This window comes from Megachile rotundata, chromosome 16 (assembly GCF_050947335.1).
Source record: "Megachile rotundata isolate GNS110a chromosome 16, iyMegRotu1, whole genome shotgun sequence".
Taxonomy (NCBI): domain Eukaryota; kingdom Metazoa; phylum Arthropoda; class Insecta; order Hymenoptera; family Megachilidae; genus Megachile; species Megachile rotundata.
Window position 1 is genome coordinate 6,472,047 of NC_134998.1, and position 27,951 is coordinate 6,499,997.

At 36.6% G+C, this 27,951-nt stretch overlaps 3 protein-coding genes across 3 annotated transcripts in view; all 3 read right to left on the reverse strand.

The window, feature by feature from the left end:
• The window catches only part of Cad87A (cadherin 87A), a 104,504-nt gene extending 96,227 nt beyond the window's left edge, over positions 1-8,277 (reverse strand). Inside the window, exons 1-2 of the mRNA XM_012280126.2 lie at positions 7,774-8,277; positions 6,590-6,794 (exon numbers count right to left, since the gene is read on the reverse strand). Coding sequence (XP_012135516.1) covers positions 6,590-6,630 — 41 coding nt within the window. The 5' untranslated portion in view covers positions 6,631-6,794; positions 7,774-8,277. The remainder of the gene's footprint in view (positions 1-6,589; positions 6,795-7,773) is intronic.
• Positions 8,278-9,283: 1,006 nt separating this feature from the next.
• Positions 9,284-13,815, reverse strand: His2Av (Histone H2A variant). The gene is made up of 5 exons (XM_003701043.3): positions 13,683-13,815; positions 13,460-13,537; positions 12,090-12,203; positions 10,793-10,922; positions 9,284-10,678 (listed from the first exon to the last, which is right to left on the reverse strand). The coding sequence occupies exons 1-5, from the start codon at positions 13,683-13,685 to the stop codon at positions 10,617-10,619; spliced, it is 387 nt and encodes a 128-aa protein (XP_003701091.1). The 5' UTR covers positions 13,686-13,815; the 3' UTR covers positions 9,284-10,616.
• A 956-nt stretch (positions 13,816-14,771) lies between these two features.
• On the reverse strand, positions 14,772-27,299 carry SPARC (secreted protein, acidic, cysteine-rich). The gene is made up of 6 exons (XM_012280136.2): positions 27,138-27,299; positions 18,056-18,132; positions 17,015-17,233; positions 16,256-16,474; positions 15,823-16,173; positions 14,772-15,741 (listed from the first exon to the last, which is right to left on the reverse strand). The coding sequence occupies exons 2-6, from the start codon at positions 18,128-18,130 to the stop codon at positions 15,685-15,687; spliced, it is 921 nt and encodes a 306-aa protein (XP_012135526.1). The 5' UTR covers positions 18,131-18,132; positions 27,138-27,299; the 3' UTR covers positions 14,772-15,684.
• Between the last annotated feature and the right edge of the window lie 652 nt (positions 27,300-27,951).

Genomic DNA, 27,951 nt, shown 5'->3' on the forward strand with positions numbered 1-27,951 from the left:
ACCATACTGACACCATTAAATCTGACACCAACATACTTAAACCATATGTACCTAACATCCAACTCCTATCTGACGCCTCCAAACCACATTTTATACTAAAAATATTGGCAAAATAGTCCATAAAGGAAACACGAAATCGGTACAAGTGGCAGCTAGAGGTTTTATGTCATCGGATGACGTCAGATACGTTTGGAAACCGTTTAATATGCAACAAGGTAATACTTGAGTGTGGTAGTGCAGTATAGAAAGCATATCTCGGAGCTCAGTGGCGAGATACACCATACCGTATGGGCAACGTCGGGTCAAACCGTTACTTCAGCCGTCTGCTTGCACGTACACTTATCCATAGACATAACTCGCCGGAGAATCTACATTTTCCCCCCTTTTCTAACCTTCCTTTACCGTTTGAACGGTCGTTCTTCTTTGGTTATGGCCACCTCTTTGAATCTATTTTGTGCTCTCTAAATATTCAGGCAAATATATAAAATAGATACGTATTTTATCGTGAAAGGTTTATTAATGGACGTGAGTGTTACACTGGTGTTTTAACGGTCGTTAAATGCTGATGTGGAAGTTGGATGTCGATGAAGTCCCGGGAGACGCTTTCGACAGGAATCGAAGGATTTTCGTGCCATGTTGTCCAAATTTTGGGAGCGATGCTAGTCGGTGGCGGGTACAGTGAATGTGGTGATGGAGTTTGCAACTACGGTGGTATGGTCATTTACGGTATGGTCTAGCAACATGATTGTACGGATATTTTGTTGAACCAATTGCTCACTGTGGATCACTCACCAAATACATTACGGTCCTCCAATACACAGCAGAATCGTAAATCAAGAATTTTTACATTTTCACATTTCCACTAAACCATGGTACCATGATTATTTACGGTATGGTCTAACAACAGGATTGTACGGATATTTTTTTGAACCAATTGCTCGCTGTAGGTCATTCACCAAATACATTACGGTCCTCCAATACACAGCAGAATCGTAAATCACGAATTTTTACATTTTCACATTTCCACTGAAAATCAACTGATAACGTGACGAATAAATATGGCAAATGAAGATCTAACCTAATCTAGTAATTGAGAAATAACTTTGCAGTTTGGACTTTTGTCAAAAATGTCTGAGTGAGATAAATGCCATAGGTGCTTCATCAAGTCCAATCAATTTAATTTACTTCCTATGCAGTTACAAAACTGCAGATCTTCCGTGTAGATACAAGGAACTAGAAGATTACATCCCGATGCATGGAGGCAAATGATATTTATGATGAGATTTATCCCATAAGCTTAATGAACCTTGATATAACGGTAGCGGTAATTAACGATCAGATGTGATTTAGCGATCAGAATTAATTTTGCATAATTAATTTTAATTACAAAAATAGGGAAAAGTGATAGTTCTTTCGCGTCACTGTTCACATTGTTGCACTTTTAAGTTCTGCACTGCGAGGATCACTGTTGACATTGTTGCACTTTAAGCTCAACAGTGGGAGACTCATAGTTCACATAGTTGCAGCTTTCTTAAGTTCAGCACTGCGAGGATCACTGTCCACATTGTTGCACTTTAAGCTCAACAGTGGGAGACTCATAGTTCACATAGTTGCAGCTTTCTTAAGTTCAACGCTGCGAGGATCGCAGTTCACATTGTTACAACTCTGTTAAGTTCAACCCTCCGAGGATCGCAGTTCACGTTGTTGCAAGTTTGTTAAGTTCAACACTGCGAGAATCGCAGTTCACATTGTTGCAACTTTGTTAAGTTCAACGCTGCGAGGATCACAATTCACATTGTTGCAAGTTTGTTAAGTTCAACACTGCGAGGATCACAGTTCACGGTGTTGCAACTTTGTTAAGTTCAACGCTGCGAGAATGACAGTTCACGTTGTTGTAATTTTAAGTTCAACGCTGCAAGGATTACAGTTCACATTGTTGCAACTTTGTTAAGTTCAACACTCCGAGGATCGCAGTTCACATTGTCGCAACTTTGTTAAGTTCAACCCTGCAAGGACCACAGTTCACGTAATTGCAACCTTGTTAAGTTCAACCCTGCGAGGATCACAGTTCATATTGTTGCAACTTTGTTAAGTTCAACTCTGCGAGGATCACAGTTCATATTGTTGCAACTTTGTTAAGTTCAACCCTGCGAGGATCACAGTTCACATTGTTGCAACTTTGTTAAGTTCAACTCTGCGAGGATCACAGTTCATATTGTTGCAACTTTGTTAAGTTCAACCCTGCGAGGATCACAGTTCACATTGTTGCAACTTTGTTAAGTTCAACCCTGCGAGAATGACAGTTCACATTGTTGTAATTTTAAGTTCAACGCTGCAAGGATCACAGTTCACATAATTGCAACTTTGTTAAGTTCAACACTGCGAAACCACAGTTCACATTGTTGCACTTCACACTATTATACTGGAAATAAACTGAGCAAACTATAAGCAGTATTTTACAAGAAGAACCAACATTTTACCAACACTACTAGCTTCATCACAAATGAACTCCTTACACTATTTTAACGAGGCAGTCTCGTGACGTACTTACAGTTCAAATGCAACAAATCTTGCTCGAATATTTAATACATTTCAATTTGAAGTTCAAGTCGAATTTGTATAGTCAAAAACCGTTGAATACAAAATAGCCTCAACATTTTCACTTTCCTTACTAATTTTAATTTAATATTGTAGTTAATAGTTAATGACTGACACACTTGACAAACTAATCATGCAGCAATGGGTCAAAGCACACTGATTTAAAATGGCAGGCCCGAAATTATCTAACGTGTAATTACTTGTATCCAAAGAATGAAGACACACACTGAAACACCGCGAAATATCTTTTTACATCGCGCAACGTTTATGGAACACACTGTACAGACAATTAGCGGTTAATTAATCAATCATCCCGCAGTCTATACGCTCAATCTTCGCATAATGAATTCCACAGTGTATTTCTCAATTTTAGGTTATTCCGGGTCAGTATAACTGTTACTGACTATATGAGACTTAACGGTCCGCATGTATATTTACTAGGTAGGCCAATCATCAGGCAGATGAATTGCTGTGTATTCTAATAAAAAGTATGACAAGTTTTATCACTTTGAACTATCGTGAAGATAATGTCTCACCACTTCCTTGTTGCTGACTACTATTTTTTAGTACTTTTAACGTTTATAGGGCCTTGGAATTGTAATGATATTTAGATGCTAACATGATACACATATGACATTGACACATGTTAGGTTAGGTTAGGTTTGCTTTGGTCACCATAAGATTAATCCCTCATCACTTATTAATTTATCATGATACAATTATCGATAGTAATCAATTGCTATGTATACATCCTTATGAAAATTCAATAATAATTTTTGACCCAAGACTTTCCATTACAAAAATGAAATTAGCCCTAAATTTAGTCCTGAAATTTATCCTAAATTTAGGACATACAAGCATGATGTCTGGTCCAAAGTTCCAAAGTTTGGTGCTATACTCCGGACCAAATTCCCTCCGCTCTTTCCGCAAAATCAAAAGAACAGTAGTGACTCACGATAGGTCCCCAGAAAATTCTAACGAAGCATAATTGATGGGAGGACGCAACTGCTGTTACGTTTTACGAGACCACATGAGGTAATGAAGAAATACTTCCCGTATTTATGTACGAAATTCCCAGGCTGTGGCTTTCGTTCTAACAACGATTCTGTGTTCTTTCCTTGCACGGACCTGGCATGCAGAGATCCCTGCTATGTGGGATTAACTTTCACCGCAGCATTTACCGTCGACTCGATGACGTTGGCGATCACAACCGACCTTGCGTTCCGAGTACCGGTATTTAGATTAAAGAAAACATTTTTCACCGGTACTAAACTTCATAAATCAGATCTCGATAATATTTGATGTACATTTTTCTGTTTCGATGATTTTTGGGATCTATGATATACTTGTTTAATGATTGGTGAGAGAAAATCGTAATAAGTGAGGATGTTGGGTTGGAAAGTGAAAGACACAGGTGATATATGTTATATATGTTATATATGTTATATATGTCACATATGTGATATATGCTATATATGCTAGATATGTTATATATGTCATATATGCTATATATGTTATATATGTGACATATGTTATATATGCTATATATGTTATATATGTCATATATGTCGTATATATCATATATGTCATATGTGCTATATATGTTATATATGTTATATATGTCACATATGTGATATATGCTATATATGCTATATATGTTATATATGCTATATATGTTATATATGTGACATATGTTATATATGCTATATATGTTATATATGTCATATATGTCGTATACATCATATATGTCATATGTGCTATATATGTTATATATGTTATCTATGTTATGTATGTTATATATACCACATATGCTATATATGTTATATATGTCACATATGTTAAATATGTCATATATGTTATACATGTTATATATGTCATATATATCATATATGTTATATATGCTATATGTGTTACATATGTCATATATGTATATATGTAATACATGTTAAATACAATATAATTAAACAATGAATAAAAGAATTTTACAAAGAACATAAAAATATAACAATATATTGAAATATAATCTAGTATGTAGTAATAGTTAAAAAGCAAATAATTACTTAAATAAATAAATTAAAAGAAGTTCTTAATAAACCTCATAAATATTAAGTTTAGAAGGAAATTATGAAGCGTCACGTCACAAGGAGACACGTTTAGATGCGAGCAAAAAAGCGTCCACTTCAAGGTAACTCATGGCGCCAAATTCAAATCGCATAACATTAATTTTAGGATTTAACGTTTCCCTAGTTGTTAATAAAAATACAACGATGCAAAATGTAAATTTTATTTAAGAATACGTAGATTAAGGAATATTACAGCGAAGAAATGATTAAAAAAGGAAAACAGAGAGCTGAGAAATTAGGACACGAAGACATGCGCGTAGAGTGTGCGCAGTAGTCTAAAGTCATGCAGGGTTAATTGACAAGCGGTAAATGTACAAAAAGTAGGATTAAGAGCAAGCAGTAAAAAAGATGGAAATTTGCTAAAAACATTGGAGAAGTTTTTAGTGATCGATTTGCAAATGTTACGAAACGGTGGTCGCAGTGAAAGTACTGATTCGACAGTTTTTAGAACCGAGACGAAATACACCTTGCGGTGTGGATGCAAATCCGAGCAGACACTTTTATTCGAACCTCAATTATTTATCGAACGATATTCCGATAATTAAAGCAGAAATTATTAATACAAACTGCGAATTCTGAAATTGTGTCCTCATTAAATATTCTCATTAAATATTCACCGAAGAAACGTGACTTTGCTAATAAATTAAACGATTTAATTTTCATTTCTAAAATTGCACTCAAAACTAGAAGCAAATTTTCCGGAACATTAATGCGCTTCTAGTCGGATAATTTGCCTTTTGAAGTTGTACAAACATCTCTGTAAATTTATCATTTACCCGTCAACAAACAGTGTGCAGTGGTCTTTCCACTGTTCGGCACTAATTAGTATTATAATTATATTTCGTAAACCCCTAATTAGATCGTACAATATTAATTTGCCGGTGTCCAATTACGTAGTTGTGGATTTAAATAGTTCTGTTCATGATTCAACCATTGACGTCAATGATTAATGTCATAATACAACAGTTACCACTCATAAAAATAGTTATTTTATTTTCACTTTTAGTAGAACATATTAGTGTCATTATTTTGAATTCAAATTTTCGCGCCACTGCGTTGCGTAATGGCGTTTTTTAGACTACTTCAAAACTAGTTCCTTTTATAAATATGTTTATAAATTATAATCTTCATAAATAATTTTCAAAAATAATCTGATTATTTATAGTCTATAATAATAAATTAAAATTTAATTAACAAATACATGCAAAAGTTTTATTTCCTTTCTCAAAGGACATCATCTTAAATTACTACATTAATAAATGAATTTACTTCTTCCAAACTATTAACTTTTATTATGAACATTTCTTTCAAACTTATTACCAAACAATTAATTCAAAATATGAATATTAAGTCTAATACTTAATTAAGTAATCTCGCCTCGAGCGTTTAACCAGCATGGAATTATCAAGCAATAAGCACAACCTAAAAAGGTATGCAATTGTTTAAACCATATACACATTGTTTAACGATTAAACCACAAAAACTAGTGAACCAAAATTAGTGATGAACCATGAAAAAGATGGTCAAGTATCCTTGAAGACATCCGTTATTAAAAACAGCCATCATAAGCGTGGAAGTCGAAAGGAAGCATCAATGCTGTTCATTGACCTTCACTGAAGCAACTAGTGTTCAAGTATATGTTCCCCTTCCCTCCCCCATGATTAATCTACCAAGATCAATAATTCAAAATTGAATTGAAAGGGCAGTAAAAGCGAGTTTTCACTGAATCGATCAATGACTGGTATGATTTTTTTTATACAGTAAAATCTGACGAAGCGAAACAATATTACACGAACACATCTTCCTTTCACCTGACGTAACGCGCTAACTTTTCCGAGTAAAAGATTACGAAAATGGAAATTACTTACCGGCCACGAAGAGTGCCTCGTTCCGCGTGTCGATCGGTCATCCTCAGACGGTCGTGTCAACGTCGAGGAATTTAAGGACTCATCTCGATGATTCTCGGGAACAGTGTACGATTTTGTAAATGCACCCTCTGCCCCGCGCGCTTCGAAATTCCTCAAAGGCGTAAATACCGACAACAGCGCGACGGGCGATTTCCGGATTTGTTACCTAAAATTCGCGCCAAGTTCGATTAACCTTAATGTTGGAAAACTTGCAAGTTTTAGTTCTACACTCCCTTTTATTTTTATACATTCACGTTGTGGATTTGGATAATTAGTTTTCTGGAGTTTTCTAATTTGGAAATTAGTGATTTGGAAATTCTGTGTTTAGATAATTTCCAAATTTCTAATTTCGCTAATTTCTCAATAGGTAATTCCCTATTTCTCTAATTTCCCGCTAACTAATTCCCCATTTCTTTAATTCTCCATTTCTCTAATTCCCAATTTCCTTAATTCCCCATTACCTAATTCCCTATTTCTCTAATTTCCCGCTAGCTAATTCCCCATTTCTCCAATTCTCCATTTCTTTAATTCTCCATTTCTCTAATTCCCCATTTCTCTAATTCCCCATTACCTAATTCCCTATTTCTCTAATTTCCCGCTAGCTAATTCCCCATTTCTCCAATTCTCCATTTCTTTAATTCTCCATTTCTCTAATTCCCCATTTCTCTAATTCCCCATTACCTAATTTCCTATTTCTCTAATTTCCCGCTAGCTAATTCCCCATTTCCCTAATTCACCACTAGCTAATTCCCCATTTTCCCATTAGCTAATTCCCCATTTCCCTAATCCCCATTTCTCTAATTCCCCATTTCCCTAATTCCCCATTTCCCAAATTTACATTTTACAAATTTTCTATTTCTCCAAATCGCCCATTCTCCCAACCCCCAAACCTCAAATAAACATCCAAATTTCCAATTCTCTCAAATCCCAAAGTTTCCCACACAACTTCCACAAAACACAAATTTACAAATCCTTAACTCCCCAAATACAAAATTACAGTTCCAATAATATTACACTAAATTTTAAATTATAATATTATGATCTGTCCACACTGAATACAATGAAATACAAGCATCCATGATTTTTAACAACAACAAACCACAGTGAAGCACAACTAACAACATAAATATTATCAGAATATTAACCGAATGCGTGGCGAATCCGCGTCGTCCTGTCGCACTGTTCTGTCACTGTTCCGTCGAATTCTAGTAAACGAGAGATCTTTTGATCGATTGTTATCTTTGACGTAAACCACCACGCGTACTGTTGCCGGTGTGTACAACTTTGACCCTCCCGATTACAAACGAGAAGCTTAAGAAATCCGTGGAGAGATCCTGTACCCGGCGTGAAGTCAATAACACAGAACCGTGTCGTACGATGGAATTTCAGTGGCGGTCTGTTCACATTATAATCGTAGTCACAACACACACCCGCCCAACCGACCGAACCCGTGAAAGGCGACTGAGGTTCTGACCGATCTAGTGGGACCTCTTCTTTGCTGTTGTCTCACTCTAGCAGGAACGCGAGGAGCCACATCGTTCCCCACACGAGAGAACTCGACGAAAAACCGCAAGGTTTTGAACGAGCCAGGGGATTGGCTGCTGGTGGGGAAACGGGAATAGTGATAGGAGACCGCTCCCACTGTGATGGCAGCACTGCAACCGAGAACGTCGATATACAAAATTTTAATCGTCAGTAACATAGAAAAAGAACGAAATTGCATGAAATTTTAATTACTTGGAGAATTTTAATAACCGCTGGTAGTCGAAACAGAAATGGGGCCATATAACGAGACTGCGCTATATTACGTCTTAAACCTTGTTAAACCTTAAACATTTCTTGAATAATTTTAATAACCGGTAGTCGAAGGTAAAACAAAAAGTGGGCCATATAGCGAGACTGCGCTATTTTACGGTCTTTAAACCTTCCTAAAACCTTAAACGTTGCTTGGATAATTTTAATAACCGGTAGTCGAAGGTAAAACAGAAAGTGGGCCATATAGCGAGACTGCGCTATTCTACGGTCTTAAACCTTCCTAAAACCTCAAACATTTCTTGAATAATTTTAATAACCGAAAGTCGAAGGTAAAACAGAAAGTGGGCCATATAGCGAGACTGCGCCATATTACGTCTTAAACCTTGTTAAAACCTTAAACGTTGCTTGGATAATTTTAAGAACGGGTAGTCGAAGGTAAAATAGAAATTGGGCCATATAGCGAGACTACGTTATATTACAGTCTTAAACCTTGCTAAAACCTTAAACGTTGCTTGGATAATTTTAATAACCGACAGTCGGAGGTAAAACAGTAATTAGGCCATATAGCGAGACTGCACTATATTACGGTCTTAAACCTTGTTAAAACCTTAAATGTTGCTTGGATAATTTGAATAACCGGTAAGCGAAGGTAAAACAAAAATTGCGCCATATAGCGAGCCTGTGGTTGATTTGAAATATACAAACGCTACTTTCTTCTGAAGAAAGTATATTTCTACATGGTTTGTTTACAGATGATACGAAAAATTACACAATTCATGTACAATACACTTACAAAAATCATTCGTTGTGACGACAGCCTAGTTTAGCAAAATCTGCGATTTCACTTCGACGATAAAAAAGGCACAAATAATAGCTCGATTTTTAGTGATTAAACGATGCTTAATAGTAAAATTGCTCTTTATTATGAAAATGAACATTTTACATATGGCTGATTATTCAATATGTGGTATAATATACCGAAGGTACAGCGAAAATTACGCTAAATGACACAAGTAACAATAGCTTTACGATTAATAAAGTGAAAAAGGAAGAATGATACGAAAATGATAATTTTCTTGGAAAACGTGTACCGTTTGTATGCTTCAATCTTTCTACTATAGAATTTACATCGATTGAACACTACCGGAATAAAGATGAATTACGTTTGAAAAGTGCAACGTCGAAATGTCTCTTACTGTAATTTTACTAAGCCTATGAACTTCAAAGATTCCAGTCTCACGATTTTAATACACTGTGTACCATAAGCTGCAACGCATAATTTTGTGTCAGTTTAACGTTTGAGATCCATTAATTACTATTTATAGATACCATTAACTTTTAAGAAGTTAACAAAATGGAAACAATGTTTGTAGAATTATAACCTGCCAACTAATCTTACATACCTACATGTAATGCTAAGGAGACTGAAAACTTTAAAAATGAATCTTCACAACACAACGCTTTTGGAATATGTTTGTCCAAAATAAAAATTTCCGCCTAAACATATTTATGCACATTTCATACTGTTATAAGACAGTTGAGAGTATTTAATAACAAGAATGAGTATGCATCTTGCGGCTACATGCACGGTATATATTTAAATCAAACTTGAAATTTTTAAATACACTGAAAGTAACATAAAGACTATTAATACTTGATCGTATTATACATTTCAGCGTAACACTGACGCGATCTTCGAGTAGAAAACATAAGAACTTGCGTATGATACTTTTAAAAGAAGTCCATGAACAGAACAGAACTAAAGCAATTTTTCCTTATTTTTTTTTTCTTTTTATCTAAAACTATACATAACAATTGACACATCCAAGTCCTTAAATACTCTAACTTTCAAAACATTTAGTATCCGTGTACAGTATCAAAGATATCTGCAGTTTTGAGCAAGCCATGCTACAACACATCGCTCGTCAAATAATTGCAGTGCAGCATACACTAAAATTTATTTAGTTTAAACCTATATTGTTAACTTTTTTTGTTTTGAATGCCAATTAAGTGATGAAAATGTCTTTTCTTTTTAACTCTCATTGCCTATATTAAATTATATCAATATTTGCTTTATTTATATATATATCTATATCTATATATATTTATATATATATATCACGCCAGTCTCGCCATCAATTTAGTAACATAGGTACACTTTGTCAACAATCACTCTGCCGCTTTGCATCTGCTTTCTCTATAGATTTCAAACGTTCTTGAACAAATCACTAAATTATGCTGGCTTTTGAGAACCCTTCTTTCCGATCAGTGATTTGTGGATATGTGGAATAACACCTGTAAAAGAAATAGAATTGCTTATTGCTTTATATCGCAGTACAATCTCAACATAAACATAAAATTCTTGAAGCACTTTCTGTTCTGCAACATTCTGTAACAGTAAACACATACCTCCTCCTGCAATAGTTGCTTTAATGAGACTATCTAATTCTTCGTCACCACGAATAGCAAGTTGCAGATGTCTCGGTGTAATACGTTTAACCTTTAGATCTTTAGATGCATTTCCTGCTAATTCCAGTACCTGAAACAAAATTCCCTTTACCACCTAAACTCTACAAAACTAACGTTTCATTTCATGAACAAAAATATTAGCGCATAAAACCATAAAATACAATTGTGTAATAAAGTAAAGACAACAATATATTTAATTTAATATTCCAATTATCCAATCTTGATTAACAAGTCGTGTGCTTGAACCTGGCTAACAACATGTTTGTTTCTCTAATTATGTTAGGCTCTCTTCAGGATTATAATACACTATACAAATCTGTAAGGCAGTTAATACATTAATTGTTGAATAGTTTTATGAAATAATAAATGATGATGGTGTAGAGATTATACTTACATACTATAGAATTGTGGGTTTTTATTTTACATGTATAAAACACAAGTGCACTGACAAAATTAAAATATGATATGAAAACACGCTGTACTGGTATGTACAATGTGGTGTTAAAAAATGAATGTTGTATTATAAAATCATGTGCTGATCGTGTACATGTACAAATGGTAAATATACAAAAGGTATTTCTGCTCAAATGTGAAACATCATGTGTGTGGTTAATGCTTCATGACGTGTCATTCTTTGCTTCTGATTTTCAGACATTCTTTGATTGACTGATTTTCAGTCATTAATGTATGAAAACATTTATTCAAGATTGGATAATTAGTATATTAAATTAAACAGATTGTCATTATTATCTGCAACTATTATCAAATCTTCAAATAAATCATGTATAAAAAAAGTTGCATTGAGAAGAAAATTAAAACCTAACAATCTGGAAACTTAACATAAACTAAACTACTGATAACAAAAAAGACTGCAGTGGTGGACAAAAGTATTGACACAGACATACTTTGGTCTTTCAAATATAAAAAAATTTTTGAGCAACGCGCACACATGATAATAAAACGTAAAAAAGACGACGGAAAATTTTGAGAGAACCGTGTAACACAAGCAAAAAAATATGCTGTTCCTTATTTTGCTTACGGTTGATGAAAAGGCGGGAAAAATCAGCCATAATACTTGGCGTTAGTGACGCCATCAGTAGCTAGTTATGCCCAACGCATATAATCCAGGGTTATAACGGCTGATCTTCCTATTGTGCGTATTTGCCTGTGTCCCCCCCTGAACCCCTCCCCAAACGACTATCTCTGTTTTGCGAACACTTTCTTCTCTTTCACTCACCTCAGCAGTGAGGTATTCCAAGATAGCCGCGCTGTACACCGCCGCGGTGGCACCGACTCGACCGTGACTTGTGGTTCTGTTTTTCAAATGCCTATGAATCCTACCGACTGGAAACTGAAAAAAAATAGACAAAAAAATAAACGTAACATTCGAAATTTGTACGTACGCAATGTGCATATACGAAACTAGTTACATTGACAAAATATATTGCTTTCGTGGCAAGGTAAATATTTTCAGGTTAGGACGCATCGTACGTAATGTCTATTCGAGTAACATCAGGTCATTAGCGTCAGCAGCTTTTCACGCGAGAAATATCGAACGAAAAAACATGACACGAATTTCTGCAACAACTCGTTCACGTTGCGTCTCCGTACGATTTTATGCCAGTCAATTTTTCAGTGACAAAAACCGATCAAAACGTTTGCGACAATGCACGTAATACGGTCCTCTTTTAACGCAACAGAATATCGAGCGGTATACGATTATTTGGCTCTCCCGAGCTCTGCAGCTCGGTACGTTTCGTCATTGAATAGTGCACGCCCCGTATTTTCATTTATTTACGTTTAAAATAGTAACAGAATCTCTCAGACGGTTTTGTAGATCGGTATCGCTAATAACACGTTAAGTTACTTTACAAAGTGTTGCTATTGACATCTACATGTTCTCGCACGCGATGATAAAAATGTAAACATGTGACTAATAATTAAATCGTTAAATCTGTATCGATGCGTAAATATTTAAATAAGTTTCAAAGTATCGGTTCGGAAACGCGTACATAAACAGTTGTTTAAGCGACAGGTAAATAACGAGTGAATACAAAAATAAGTCATGTTTTATGCTCAAGTCGCATTTGACGATTTTGCGAACAATTTAATTAAAACATAAATAAACATTGATAAAACAATTTCCGGTTGCACGAACTTTCTTTCGATTGTTATAGAAAAAAATATTTCAATTAAAGGCACATTAGTATCTGAATTGAAAGATAAGAGAGGGGGGAGGACGTACACAGGCTCAACCGTTTGGTTTGAAAACTTCCGAACTTAGACGTGACCACCATAACTTTAATTCGAAAAATAATGCATTTCCCGCAAGCATTTCGCGCTCGTCTGTCGCGATAAATGTAAACGGAAGTTAAATCAAGCGATTTCACGCTTTACGTTTCACCAATGATCAACGAAACTCGGAAAAAAATCAACTGTCGTTAGTCGGCGAAAAACGCTGGCTTTTCGCGCCAACCATGATACTTTAACCTGTTTACTTTTAAAATTTACGGAGATAATCGCGGAAATACGGGTTGTCAAAATATAACGTTGCTCGAAACGCAGTGTACGCGTTCGAGTTGGTTGAACAACGGGCAATAAACTCACCTGCAAGCCGGCCCTAGCTGAACGAGAGACCGCCTTTGCCTTCGCTTTACCAGAGTCCTTGCCCGCCTTTCCGCCAGCCTGTTCAGACACGAAAATTACTGTTAATTTGCAAGATACAAGCACAAAACTTCGCCAGACGACAGATTGAACATCGCAGAACACGATGGTGTGGTTACGAGGCACGGATGGCTCAAGGAGCCACTGGAAACTTGCGGATACTCACCATTATCTGACAAGAGTCTTTGCGGTTCGCTACACGACAGACTTGCGAGAAGCACAGACGACGCCGTCTAATCGCGGTCCCGCCAAATACGCTTGGCGCTGTCGGCGCCTCCCGCAATTCTACCACGTGACTGCAGCCCACCAATCACGGACAACCGTCGAAATACCCCCGCGCCATCTATTGGACGACACTCGAATCACCACTTTGACAGAAACGTTTCTATCAAGTGTCAGAACATTGAGGAGAACCTTTCGAACGTATATGTCCACTTTTGGTTATGTAGGTACAAATAATAAATTAAGTTTATACAACTGAGTGTCTTCACTTTTAAACACAGATGTTTTAAATTTTAGAACTTTTTTTGATAGACGTTTTTTAAAGTAAATAATAAATAAAGAATAATAAATGTAGAAGAATAATAACTTGTTTGGTATCAGTTTGCTTTGTAATAATTTTATTAGAGTATAGTATGGTGTCCAGGTATTCGTAATTGGCGCCACGGCGCATGCGCAGTGAACAGCCAATAGAATTCGAGCATCGGATATTGGTATCCCCTGCCGTCTCCCCTCGTGCAATCCTAGCTTACATCCCTATATTCCCAGGCCCATATCTTGTAATACTTGAACCGTTCCGTGGTCCGGGTAATTTTCCACGCTGTTTAAGGCACACCTTTTTATTCGAACAGCTTATTTTGATTTTCAAGTTGCATACTTTTTAAACCATCTTTTTCCTTCATATTTTTAGACACTGTATATGTTTGTCCGACGTTTACGTTTGAATTTGATGACTTCAATTACTGCGTTTATGCGTTATAAATCTTGTATATCTAATAAAGTAGTAAAAATCAGAAATACATTTTTTTAACGTTGGAGTTTATGCTTCATAAAAATAGTTAATTGAATTTATGTGCTTTTATATACGTTTGAAAGCACTTTGCGTTTAATTTAAATTCGGATAGTGCTTTAAAAAAATAGAGCACTTATAATTTTTTAATAAAATACTGAGCTTTAGAGAAAAGTTATGAATATTATAAAAAGGTAAAGGAACATTTGTGTCATTTTACATATTTTGGTAATTATTAATATTGGATGAAAGAAACTGTATCACTCTTTATTGATAAAAAGGCAGTCATAATAAATTTATACAAAAGACGTATATATACGTACACGTTGTGCACGCGTGCGCCTCTGCATGTATATTGTATTTATATATAATACGTTGTTGCTAAGAGAATGTCAAGACTATAGGACGGGAAATGGGCAGCTCTATTTGAAATCATGTTGTAATATAACTAATAAAAAAGTATGAAACTGTCTCTAATGTACACACGGTGCAACTTAGGCTTCATTTAGTTAAGGATGAATATGCAAGGAGGAGATCCTAGCTTAGGGAGATCCCAAGGAAAAGTGAAGAGAACCTGAGGACTGGAAGGAGAACCTGAGGACAACTCAAGAGTGCCTAGAGATTTTGAAAATTTAAAATTCTGAAAGAGCCTAAGAGTCCTAGCAAAATCCAGGGACTAGATGGAGACTTAAGGAGAACCCTGGTAGCCTTAAGAGAATTCTAAAAGAATTTTTATAGATTCCCGATAGAATCTAAAACCCTGGACTCTAGAATGTAAAAAAGTCTCGAGAGGATTCAGGAAAAGCTCTAAGAGGATTCAAGTCGAGATATAAATCTGGGAGAATTTAAAGAAGTTTGTAAGGCTGAAAAAGTCCAAGCAGCCGGAAGCTTTTATCTCGCTGCATAAAGAAAGAGGCAGATAGTGGAACATTTTCCGCATATTCTCTTTTAACTAACGGAAGCCTGAGTTGCAGCAGGCCGTCCATATCTATACTTTACTAGAGAGCACTGTCTAAAACTGCAGTTGGCACGGCCATCACGTTCGGGTTGCAATATCGACGAGTCTCTGCGCAGACATGCGCACTGTTCGTGCGCAGACGTGCAACTTTTCCCGCCATTTTTCCCCCACTCTTTTTTTCTCCACGCGTATCGTCTGGTATTATTGGTCGGGGTTTGTCGCTTCGGCCAATTCGTCGCACTTCTCGTCCAGATCCTCCTGCAATTATTAGAATAAATATTAAGAATTGTAACTTACAGGAATATTGAAGATGCATCTTCTTTGCAGGAGGAACATTACCTCCTCGAGTTGCAGGCATTTGCCCCATTCGGTAAGGGTAATTTCGTGATCGTTATTAATATCGCAAGAGTCGAGGAACGGCCCGATGCAGTGTTCCAGGGCCATTAACGGCGCTCTGATGGGGAAAAGTTCGTGTCTGGAAACGGCTTTGTCATGGGGGTGGCCATCCAAGTCGCACCACTTCCAAATTGCCGCGTTGCTCCAACGTAATGTGTGATTAGTTTCCGCTTCCCGCTGCATCTTCAGATAATGCGATGGCAACTCTTGACGGTCGGCCAGGTCCCTCATGATGTTGAACAGCCAATCGCGCATACGCCTTGGGAAATCTGCCATTTCTTCCTCTTTACACATCTGCAATTAATTTGGTCATTTTAGTCAAGATTCGATTAAGGTCATTTTAATTCAAGATCCAATTGAATGAAGGAGTAATTACAGGCATCTGACGACATTGGCCGTAGTACTCGATGTGGACATGCTGGTAATCGGGGCCCTTGCACCTGTCGTCGTTGGTGTCGCAGAAACAACGTTGCTGGTAGACTTCACAGTCGCTGCTGAACGTCTCGTTGTAATTGGTGCAGACCTTTCGTCTGGGGTCGACCTCTTCGCCGCATACCTCCACGCAGACACACTCGGCGGTCTCCTCGTCGATGGCCTGAAATTTGGCAAGGCTTAATCAAATGATATCATTCGATTTAAATTTTAATGGACTGGCGAAACTTTACGGCAAGGACTAATATTATACTGACATTCTTAAGAATAAGGATGGTATCCTTGATAAGAAGGATACTTTTGTATATGAGAGTCTGCTAAGGCCCCTCATAAGGAATCTTCACTTCTAAACCACTTATTTTGTACTTATAATGAAATCTTTACTTTTGTATGTATCATATGTTCAAATTAGTAGTAAAAGACATAAGCGCTGAATCTTAGTCAACTCAAACTGAAGCAAACAGAAGAGGACTCCAACAGAAGTAATCTGCGCATGAGACTCTAAAATAAAAAATGCCTTGCAGCTGTGTCTCTCACATGAAGTTCTAAAGTTCCAACTAAACTAAATCTCAAATCATTAAATTCAGGAAGTGAAATCACATCAAGCCACATGATGGATGTTCCACATGAGGCCACACATCCTAGTCCATGCGATTAACAATCGCATCATTTGTTACATCCAAAAGAATGAATTTGGACGAACCTTGCAAACTCGTCCTGCGCTGCAGTGTTTATTCATGCACGGATCCATACGGAGCAAACTCTGACGCTTCGATCCAACCTCGTTTCTGCCATCTTCGGCGGCGACCTCAGCCTCCTCCGACGTCTGTTCGGCTATTTCGTCAGCCTCAAGCATGTTCATGACCTCATCTTGAACGCTGGCTTCCGTCGTGGTCGTGCGACGACGGGGTCTTCCTGCTCGCTAAAAAATCGATAATCATCTTGATGTTAGGCTATCAGACGGTCCGCCATGTTGCTCATACATGGCTGAGGCATCTTGTAGGACTCTTATAATGAAATAGAATTTGTAGCACTGTATTTGGTAGTATGGTACATGGTATAGCAAGGATAACTGAATAATGAGGTAGAGCAGTGCAGTGAAATGGCAAATTCAAACATTCTCGTCCGCCATGTTGCTCACACGTGGCTGAGGCATCTTGCGAGAGCCTCATAATGAAATACAGTTTGCACCAGTGTATTCAGTAGTATGGTACATGGTATAGCAAGGATAACTGAATAATGAGGTAGAGTAGTGCAGTGAAATGGCAAATTCAAACATTCTCGTCCGCCATGTTGCTCATACGTGGCTGAGGCATCTTGTGAGAGCCTCATAATGAAATACAGTTTGCACCAGTGTATTTAGTAGTATGGTACATGGTATAGCAAGGATAACTGAATAATGAGATAGAGTAATGCAGTGAAATGGCAAAGTCAAACATTCTCGTCCGCCATGTTCCTCACACGTGGCTGAGGCATCTTGTGAGAGCCTCATAATGAAATACAGTTTGTACCAGTGTATTTAGTTGCATAGTACCTGCTATAGTAACTGAATACTGAAATAATGAGATGAAAGAGTAGTATAGTGAAGTAGTAAGCATCAAGGTACATATGTATAGTGAAATAATATGAAAGTAAACACACTGTATCATAGTAATGTAATGTAACAATATAGCACTGAGTAATAACAATAAACGACTTGTGTTATTATAAACAATATAAGAAGTATAAGTTTATTTATAGTTACCCGTTTAGCAGAAACATCGGCCAGCATGGAGAGCACCACCAAGGCGAACAAGAGGAGCTTCAGCTTCGTCCTCATCTCTGCAACATCAAACATCATCTCTGTATTCATCAAACAATTGAGGGACACTTATTAGAAAACGAGAATAGATTGAGCCGTGCGTGGCTCACTTTTCGAAATTCCCAGTAATCTGACATCGCACGATTCCGCTCGGGTCAAACCGATGACCGATAATAAATCTCGGAGACCTTAATAGGAGCAACGAAGCGATAACCCAGATATGTATGTACCCTGAAACCACGATCCTTTACGAATCAGCGTTTACACGCGATTTCCTTTGCACTTAAGCTAATAGTAAGAATGCAACTTGACAAACTAGCGTTCTTGATAAATCTTCTTTGAACATTTGGAGAAATTGTTTGTTATTAATGGAAGGATGTTATCAAGTAAACGTGGGCTATTTTAATGGTCGTGCGTCATTGTTATGGAAGTCTGGAGTACGGCAGTCGATGAAGTTTCGAGAGGCACTTTGGAGGGCGAATCGAAGAATTTTAGTGCCATGTCCAAATTTCGGGGAGGATGGTACTGTGATGGGGAGTTTCCAACTATCTGGTATGGTTATTTGTATAGTGAGCTGTTGAGAGGCATCTTGCAACGGGATCGAACCTTTTTCTTGTGGAACCAAGTGGCTGGGTGATTCATACATTAAGGAGCACAACATTGTTCCACGGCAGAATCCATAAACATATATCAGATGTGAAATTTACCTAATTCCAGGTTTGGGAATTTTGGAATAGGGGGAATAGGGAATTTGGGGATTTGGGAAGTGGGATGTAGGGAGTTGGGGAAATAGGGAATTGGAGGGTTTGGGAATTGGGGAAATGGGGACTTAAAGGGGTTGGGAATTGAGGAAATAGGGAATTGGGGAATAGGGAATTGGGGGAATAGGGAATTGGGGGAATAGGGAATTGGGGGAATAGGGAATTTGGGAATTTAGGAATTGGGAAAATAGGGAATTTGGGGATTTTGGAATTGGGGAAATAGGGAATTTGGGGATTTAGGAAGTGGGATGTAGGGAGTTGGAGAAATAGGGAATTGGAGGGTTTGGGAATTGGGGAAATAGGGAATTAAAGGGGTTGGGAATTGAGGAAATAGGGAATTGGGGAATAGGGAATTGGGGGAATAGGGAATTGGGGGAATAGGGAATTGGGGGAATAGGGAATTGGGGGAATAGGGAATTTGGGAATTTAGGAATTGGGAAAATAGGGAATTTGGGGATTTTGGAATTGGGGAAATAGGGAATTTGGGGATTTAGGAAGTGGGATGTAGGGAGTTGGAGAAATAGGGAATTGGAGGGTTTGGGAATTGGGGAAATAGGGAATTAAAGGGGTTGGGAATTGAGGAAATAGGGAATTGGGGAATAGGGAATTGGGGGAATAGGGAATTGGGGGAATAGGGAATTGGGGGAATAGGGAATTGGGGGAATAGGGAATTTGGGAATTTAGGAATTGGGAAAATAGGGAATTTGGGGATTTTGGAATTGGGGAAATAGGGAATTTGGGGATTTAGGAAGTGGGATGTAGGGAGTTGGAGAAATAGGGAATTGGAGGGTTTGGGAATTGGGGAAATAGGGAATTAAAGGGGTTGGGAATTGAGGAAATAGGGAATTGGGGAATAGGGAATTGGGGGAATAGGGAATTGGGGGAATAGGGAATTGGGGGAATAGGGAATTGGGGGAATAGGGAATTTGGGAATTTAGGAATTGGGAAAATAGGGAATTTGGGGATTTTGGAATTGGGGAAATAGGGAATTTGGGGATTTAGGAAGTGGGATGTAGGGAGTTGGGGAAATAGAGAATTTGGGGGTTTGGGAATTGGGGAAATGGGGAATTAAAGGGGTTGGGAATTGAGGAAATAGGGAATTGGGGGAATAGGGAATTTGGGAATTTAGGAATTGGGAAAATAAGGAATTTGGGGATTTTGGAATTGGAGAAATTGAGGATTTGGAGATGTGGGAATTGGGGAACTAGGGAATTTGGGAATTTAGGAATTGGGAAAATAAGGAATTTGGGGATTTTGGAATTGGGGAAATAGGGAATTTGGAGACGTGGGAATTAGAAAGAGAGAGAATTGGAAAAATTGAGAATTTAGGAATTTAGGAATTGAAAAAATAGGAAATTTGGAGATTTTGGAATTGGGGATATAGGGAATTTGGAGATTTTGGAATTGGGGAACTAGGGAATTTGGGGATTTTGGAATTGAGGAAATAGGGAATTTGGAGATGTCGGAATTGAGAAAAGGGAGAATTGAAAAAATTGAGAATTTGGGAATTTGGAAATTGGGAAAAATAGGGAATTTAGGGATTTTAGAATTGGGGATATAGGAAATTTGGAGATGTGGAAATTGGAGAAATAGAAATTTAGAAAAATTGAGAATTTGGAGATTTAAAAATTGTGATAAAGAGAATTAGCAAAATAGAAAATTTATTGATCTTGAAATTGGAGCAAGTGCTTGTCTGCCACCTTGCTTTATAGATAGAAGACAAAATGGCGGCCATTAGACTCTTCTCTAACATTAACCTAACTCTCTACCTGTATTATTCTTTTTCAAAATACATTTACGATTAATTATTATGTTTAATAGTTACGTTCAGATAATTTCAAGTATTATTTATAATAATAATTTTATAAAATAGTATATATGTATAATTATCTTGTAAAATGTCACATATAGTAACCTTGTTAAAAATTTCAAAAGCTACATTCAGATAACTTTGACTCTTGCATAATAACAAACTTATAAACTATTATATATAATAACAATCTTGCAAATTATTATATTAATAATCCCGTTGAAATTTGAAAATCTACGTTCAGATAACTTTGAGTCTTGCATAATAACAATCTTGCAAAGTATTATACATAAAAATCTAACAAAGTATATAACAATCTTACAAAGTATGTAATCTCGAACTTTCGAAAGGTAAATAACAGAGACTGATCACATAACCAGCGTCATATCGTTCCGTCATCCCGACTTAAATATCCGAATGAACTTATTGCTCAACCTCGCACTTTTTATGAGAGATATGATCAATACGATCTATTTGTACATAGTGTCATCGCTTTAAATTGATGACGAGTAACGAAGGTTACGTTGAACAACGACCGCCTACTTGTAGCTCGAACAATGTTCGCGCGTTTCTAAGTTTGCATTAATGTTATGGAGTTTGTGATGCTAGCGTTTTACTTCTTCGTTCCGATGATTAGCATATATTTCCGGCGTACAAGGTGAACTACATAACCTCACCACTTCTGGTTATCGCATCATCAATAAACTGATTAATCTCAATAGAAGAAAGTATAATTTTTACATTATTTTTAAACGAGTCAACCTGTATAGAGTGTGCAAGAATATAAATTATAAGAACATAAACCATAAGATTATAAATCATAAGAACATAAACCACAAGAATATAAATCATAAGAACATAAACCACAAGAATATAAATCATAAGAATAAAAACCACAAGAATATGAAACATAAGAATAAAGCTAACAAGAATATAAAACATAAGAATAAACTTAACAAAAGAAGACAAGGACCTCCTAATAAGATATTAAAAATATATCAACAAAGCTGCAGAATATTAACAGCATAAGTAGATTTGCTTCTGAAAAATAGATCGCTGCAATAATAAAGCAAGCTGAACACATAAACAGTTTTTTATGGCCGCCATTACATCTACAAACTGGGTCTCTAACCTTTTAACCGTTTAATACGCTAAATATATCTTGTTTGGTTTATGCGTAACGTTTCCTCCGTTTGATTACATTTGCAAGTTTCCGCGAACTTGTTCAACACTATCATTGCATAATTTACATCTCATCTTTAATCCCTACCAAGAAATTTTGTTCACTTTATCAGAGTTTTAGGAGTCTTATCAAGTTTTTATTAAAAATTAACATTCTTTCAAAGACTTCTTCTCAAGGTTTTTTTTGGTTTTGGAATTGGGACATAGGAAATTTGGGGATTTTGGAATTGGGACATAGGGAATTTGGTGATCTTGGAATTGGTGAGCTAGGGAATTTGGGAATTTTGGAATTGATGAGCTAGGGAATTTGGGGATTTTGGAATATTAGAAACACAGTTTCTAATTTTTTTTAGACTATAGTTTTGAACTTTTTACATAGATTTTTTTATGGCGACTTGTCAGTGTCATAAAACGTTCCTCTTATAGCTAATTTCAGTTTTGGAAAAGGGAAGTAATCGCACGGAGATCAGGCGAATTTGGAGGATGTCGAAGCACACAGACTTTTTCGCCAAAAATTCACGAACAGACAGTTCTGTGACACGGTGCGTTATCATGCAACAGAAACCAACTTCCCGGCGCTCGATATTCGGGCCTCACACGAACGATCCTCTTCCACAAATGTTCCATAACACCCAGATAATATTCGCCGTTAACATTTTGTCCCTGCGGAACGAATTCCCGAAGTATAATTCCTTTAGAATCGTAAAAGCAAATTAACATTGTCTCTCGGGACTTCTGGAATCGCAATTTTTTTTATTTTGGAGAGCCTGGAGATTTCCACGTAGCACTTTGGCGCTTTGAGGTTCATACTTGAAGCACCAGGTCTCATCACTAGTTACAATTGATTCCAGGAATGTATAGTTTCTTCTAGCTGTTTTGATAAGATCGCAATATTCAACGCGAGCAATTTGTTGCGCTCGCCCGCGATTTTGTGACACGGTGACGAAAGGTTCTGTCGCATTAAACGCTATAAGTTATTCGTTGCTCGATGACTGCTGTGTTTTGTAGGGAAGGTACACTGTTTTCAAATAGCATTTAATAGATGATGCTAGTTTAAATTCAAAAACCGTTACTTTTCCGACATACTGCGTATTATAATTTTTCGATAAAAGAAGAAGCTACGTCTACAGAAGATAACTGATAGTTGTGTCGCTATTTTTAAGATCAGTCTACTAGGAAGAGCAAGTAAACAGTACTTCCTTGAAGAAGCCTATCAGTTATTTCCCTGAATTAAACCCTGAAACAGTATCCTCTGTATGTCACGTGAGCCCACGATTAAAACTCTGGACGTCGTAATTACGAACGTAGGGACTCAAGTTCGATGTTTACTTAAAGCATCTGCAATGAACGGGTTGTTCTTTTTTTAAACCGTTCGATCTCGAATGGTGTTCCAGAAACTTTCCAAGATGGCGGTCCGGTGAAACGAGAGTTTGAAGCAAGAAGAGAACGCGGAGCAGCGATACGCAGCGATTTATGAAGCGTGGAGGCGAACGCATGTAGGAATTGCGAACGACCCTGTTTTTATCGCTGCTATGATCGTCGCCCACGAGCTCACGTAATCGTCGTCATCCGAACTTTTAATAGATATTATAGAAACATATTACTTTGCGTTCAACGGGGAATTACTTTTGCAGTTTGTGAAGTTGCAGTTTTGTGAGGAGAGGTCACTTGGGGATAGGTAGATTTGGTTTGTGAGGTGGATAGATGGAGGAAGTGGAGGAGAGGTTTTGGAAATAGGGATTTTGGGAGGTGGGAGAGGGAGACATAGGGAATTTCAGGATTTCGTAATTGGGGAAATAGGGAACTTGGGGATTTGGGAAGTGGGATGTAGGGAGTTGGGGAAATAGGGAATTCTGGGGTTTGGGAATTGGGAAAATAAGGAATTTGGGGATTTTGGAATTGGAGAAATTGGGGATTCGCAGATGTGGGAATTGGGGAACTAGGGAATTTCGGAATTTAGGAATTGGGAAAATAGGGAATTTGGAGATTTTAGAATTGGGGAAATAGGGAATTTGGGGGTTTTGAAATTGGGACATAGGGAATTTGGGGCTTTTGGAATTGGGACATAGGGAATTTGGGGCTTTTAGAATTGGGACATAGGGAATTTGGGGATCTTGGAATTGATGAGCTAGGGAATTTGGGAATTTTAGAATTGGTGAGCTAGGGAATTTTGGAATTTTGGAATTGGGGAAATAGAAAATTGAGAAATCTGAGAGTTTGGAAGAAATGAAAATTGGGAAAATGGAGAATTTGGAAAATTGGAAATTGGAGAAAATGAAAATTGGGAAAATTGAGAATTTGGAAAATTGGAAATTAAAGAAAATGAGAATTGGGAAAATTGAGAATTTGGAAAACTGGAAATTGGAGAAAATGAAAATTGGGAAAATTGAGAATTTGGGAAATTGGAAATTAGAAAAAAAGAAAATTGGGAAAATTGCGAATGTGGAAAATTTGAATTTGGAAAAAATGAAAATTGGGAAAATTGAGAATTTGGAAAATTGGAAATTGGAGAAAATGAAAATTGGGAAAATGGAGAATTTGGAAAGTTGGAAATTGGAGAAAATGAAAATTGGGGAAATGGAGAATTTGGAAAATTGGAAATTGGAGAAAATGAAAATTGGGAAAATTGAGAATTTGGGAAATTGGAAATTGGAGGAAATGAAAATTGGTAAATTGAGAATTTGGAAAACTGGAAATTGGAGAAAATGAAAATTGGGAAAATTGAGAATTTGGAAAACTGGAAATTGGAGAAAATGAAAATTGGGAAAATTGGAAATCGGAGAAAATGAGAATTGGGAAAATTGAGAATTTGGGAAATTGGAAATTAGAAAAAAAGAAAATTGGGAAAACTGAGAATGTGGAAAATTTGAATTTGGAGAAAAAGAAAATTGGGAAAATTGAGGATTCGGAAAGTTGGAAAATGGAAAATAAAAAATTTATGAACATCACAATTAGTCCTAAACCTCTCAATTACCCAAATGAAACACCTAAAATTTATAAATGAACAGACTCGAAACATCAAAACTCTAAAAACATGACAAACCTCCACCAGAATATTATTGACGAAGCTTTCATTTCGCTGACGAACTCCAAAATTGATTACTATATCACGTATCGCGTTCCCGCAGCAATTCGAGAGCCCGAACCTCCATTTTATCCTCGTCGAAGCAGTTTCTAGGTCGATCGAGATTTCCCCGCAGTGTAATTGCCTGTTTTTTTTTTTTTAAACCGACCGATAAAGCTCGACTTTGAACAACATCGAATGCTTTGATAATGAAATACTTGTTTCTCTTTTTCTCGTTTCGCGAGGAGGATGTTGAATTTCCGTTCCGAAAGGATCATTTCCGAGGTACGCGGGACAAGATAAGCTGATTACGACGGACGCCTACTATCGATGTGTTCGTTGGGCTTATTTGCCGGTAAAATTATGCCATGGAAACAATGGACAGGCATTTATATTAAGTTAAACAAACGAATCGTGGACGGTTCGTGTGCTTCCTTGTCTGTGGACTTAATTAATTCATTAGGCGAATCCTTCCGCGTACAACTGCGGATGACGCTTTCTGACTTGCACGATGTTATATATTTAGAGAATATATGGAGAAGAATATAACCATAGTAGAAGATTTTAAGGAATTTAGTCAAAATATAGTGAAAAATGTGATTTTATAGATAAGTACTGCGGAGTTTTAGTATTTGTTTATGTAGTTTGCATAGAATGTAAATAGATTGGGAACTAAGGAATTTGGGGATTTTGAAATTGGGATATGGGGAATTTAGGGATTTGGAATTGAGGAGATAAGGAATTGGAAAAATTGAGAATTTGGAAATTTGTTAAATAGGGACTTTGGGGATTTTGGAATTGTGGAACTAGGGAATTTTGGGATTTTGGGATTAGGGAAATAGGGAATTTGGGGATTTGGGAATTAAGGATATAGGGAATTTGGAAATTGGGATATAGAGAATTGGGAATTTGAAATTGAGGAGATAAGGAATTGGAAAAAATGAGAATTTGGAAATTTGTTAAATAGGGACTTTGGGGATTTTGGAATTGTGGAACTAGGGAATTTGGGGATTTTGGTATTAGGGAAATAGGGAATTTGGGGATTTGGAAATTTGAGAAATACAGAATTGGGATCTAGGGAATTTAGGGATTTGGAAATTTAGGAAATAAGAAATTTGGGGATTTAGAAAATTGGGGATTTGGAAATTTGAGAAATACAGAATTGGGATCTAGGGAATTTAGGGATTTGGAAAATAAGAAATTTGGGGATTTGGAAAATAAGAAATTTGGGGATTTGGAAATTTGGGAAATAGAGAATTGGAAACTAGGAAATTTTGGGACTTCAGAATTAGGGAACTAGGGAATTTGGAGACTTTAGAATTGGGGAACTAGGGAACTGGGCAATTTGGGAATTAAGAAAATGGGGAATTTGGAATTTTTGGAATAGGAGAAATAGGGAATTTGGGGATTTGGAAAGTGGAGAAATAGAGAATTGAGAAAATAGGGAAATTTGCAATTGGGAAGCTAGGGAATTTGGGGATTTTGGAATTGGTGAAATAGAGAATTAAGGAAATTGAGAGTAATTATCAAATTTGTAAATTTGATAATTAGAGTTTGGGGACTGGGAAATTGGGGAAATAGGAAATTTTTAAATTTTGAAACTAGGGAACTAGAGAAATTGGTGATTTTGGAATTAGGGAAATTGAAAATTTAGAATTTGGAAATTAGAAAATTTGATAAATAGAGTTTGATGACTTGAAAATTGGGGAAATAGGAAATTTTTAAATTTTAAAACTAGGGAACTAGAGAAATTGGTGATTTTGGAATTAGGGAAGTTGAAAATTTAGAATTTAGAAATTTGAAAATTTGATAAATAGAGTTTGGGGACTTATAAATTGTGAAATAAGGGAATTTTACAACTTTGAAACTAGTGTCCTAGGGAAATTGAGGATCTCGAAATTAGCTAAATAGAAAATTGAAAATTTCGAAATTTAATAACTAGGGAATCTGTCAATTCAGAAATTACACAAATCAAGAATTAAAAAACCTAGAAATTTGTAACTTGTCAAATACCAAATTCAAAAATTCCAAGATTCCAAAAATACACTTAAAATTGCAAAATAAACAACAATAAACACTTTCAAAAATTAAAAATTCCCTAAAAATTAACCTTAAACAATTAAAACCTTACATTTTTACAAAGACCCACATAAGATCATAAAGTCCCAAAAAAAAACGCACACCTGTCCCAAATGCAATATCACCTACCTGGAGCTTATTCACCTTAGCCGAATGGTTTCTTTGCGCAGAGTTGTTGTCCTTTCTCCGATCGTCTTTTTTTTCGAGGAACGTTCAAATGTGCCCTCCAAATCGGTCGGTGGACCGGTACTGACTGCGCGTTGCGCGACCAGAAACACCGTCCAGCGAGTCGCGGAGATGATCTCATCGTTTTTCTTTCTTCCAACACCCCCGTTTGATCTTTCTGCCATATGCACCGCTTCTCTTTACTCTTTACGAGCCAGACCCTGCGATGAATTACGCAACCAGCTTCCCGAGACTCGTGTCAGCACGAACACGCGCCTACAGCTTTTTTTTATTTCTTCAGACTGATTATTATCGCTCTACAATAACGTATTTTACGTTTCTGAAATCCGAGGGGCTATTCCATTTATTTTAGTAGGAAATATAAGTTCGATTGCTTTAATTCAATTATTGAGGGACTTCCATGGTGGTAAAATGTGGGTTTGGTTCAAAATATAATGAAGAATGGGTTTTTCTTTTTTGAAATAAAAAAAAATGGGAACTGGTTGAAAATATTTTATGGTAGATTAGGTGCAGTTAGTATAAGAAATGATTAGTGGACTTTGAGAGTGGTAAAATGTATTAAATTTGGTTTTGGGTATGATGGAGTGGGAATTTTGAAAAATTGGAAGGGAGAAATTTGAGAATTTGTAGTTGAAGAAATTTGAGAATTTGAAAATTTTTTAATTTGGAGGTTTGAGATTTGAAAAAATTGGAATTTGGAAATGCAGAAATTAGGAAACTTGAGAATTCAAAAATTTGGAATTAAGAAATGTGGAAA

Coding starts and splice junctions, on each gene's coding strand:
- His2Av (XM_003701043.3), bottom strand. Junction 12,204..13,459: donor CAGCTAGGGCCGGCTTGCAG/GTGAGTTTATTG, acceptor ATTTTTTTTCAG/TTTCCAGTCGGTAGGATTCA. Junction 10,679..10,792: donor AGCAACTATTGCAGGAGGAG/GTATGTGTTTAC, acceptor TTTCTTTTACAG/GTGTTATTCCACATATCCAC.
- SPARC (XM_012280136.2), bottom strand. CDS start 18,130: ATGAGGACGAAGCTGAAGCTCCTCTTGTTCGCCTTGGTGGTGCTCTCC. Junction 17,234..18,055: donor CCGATGTTTCTGCTAAACGG/GTAACTATAAAT, acceptor TCGATTTTTTAG/CGAGCAGGAAGACCCCGTCG. Junction 15,742..15,822: donor AATGCCTGCAACTCGAGGAG/GTAATGTTCCTC, acceptor TAATAATTGCAG/GAGGATCTGGACGAGAAGTG.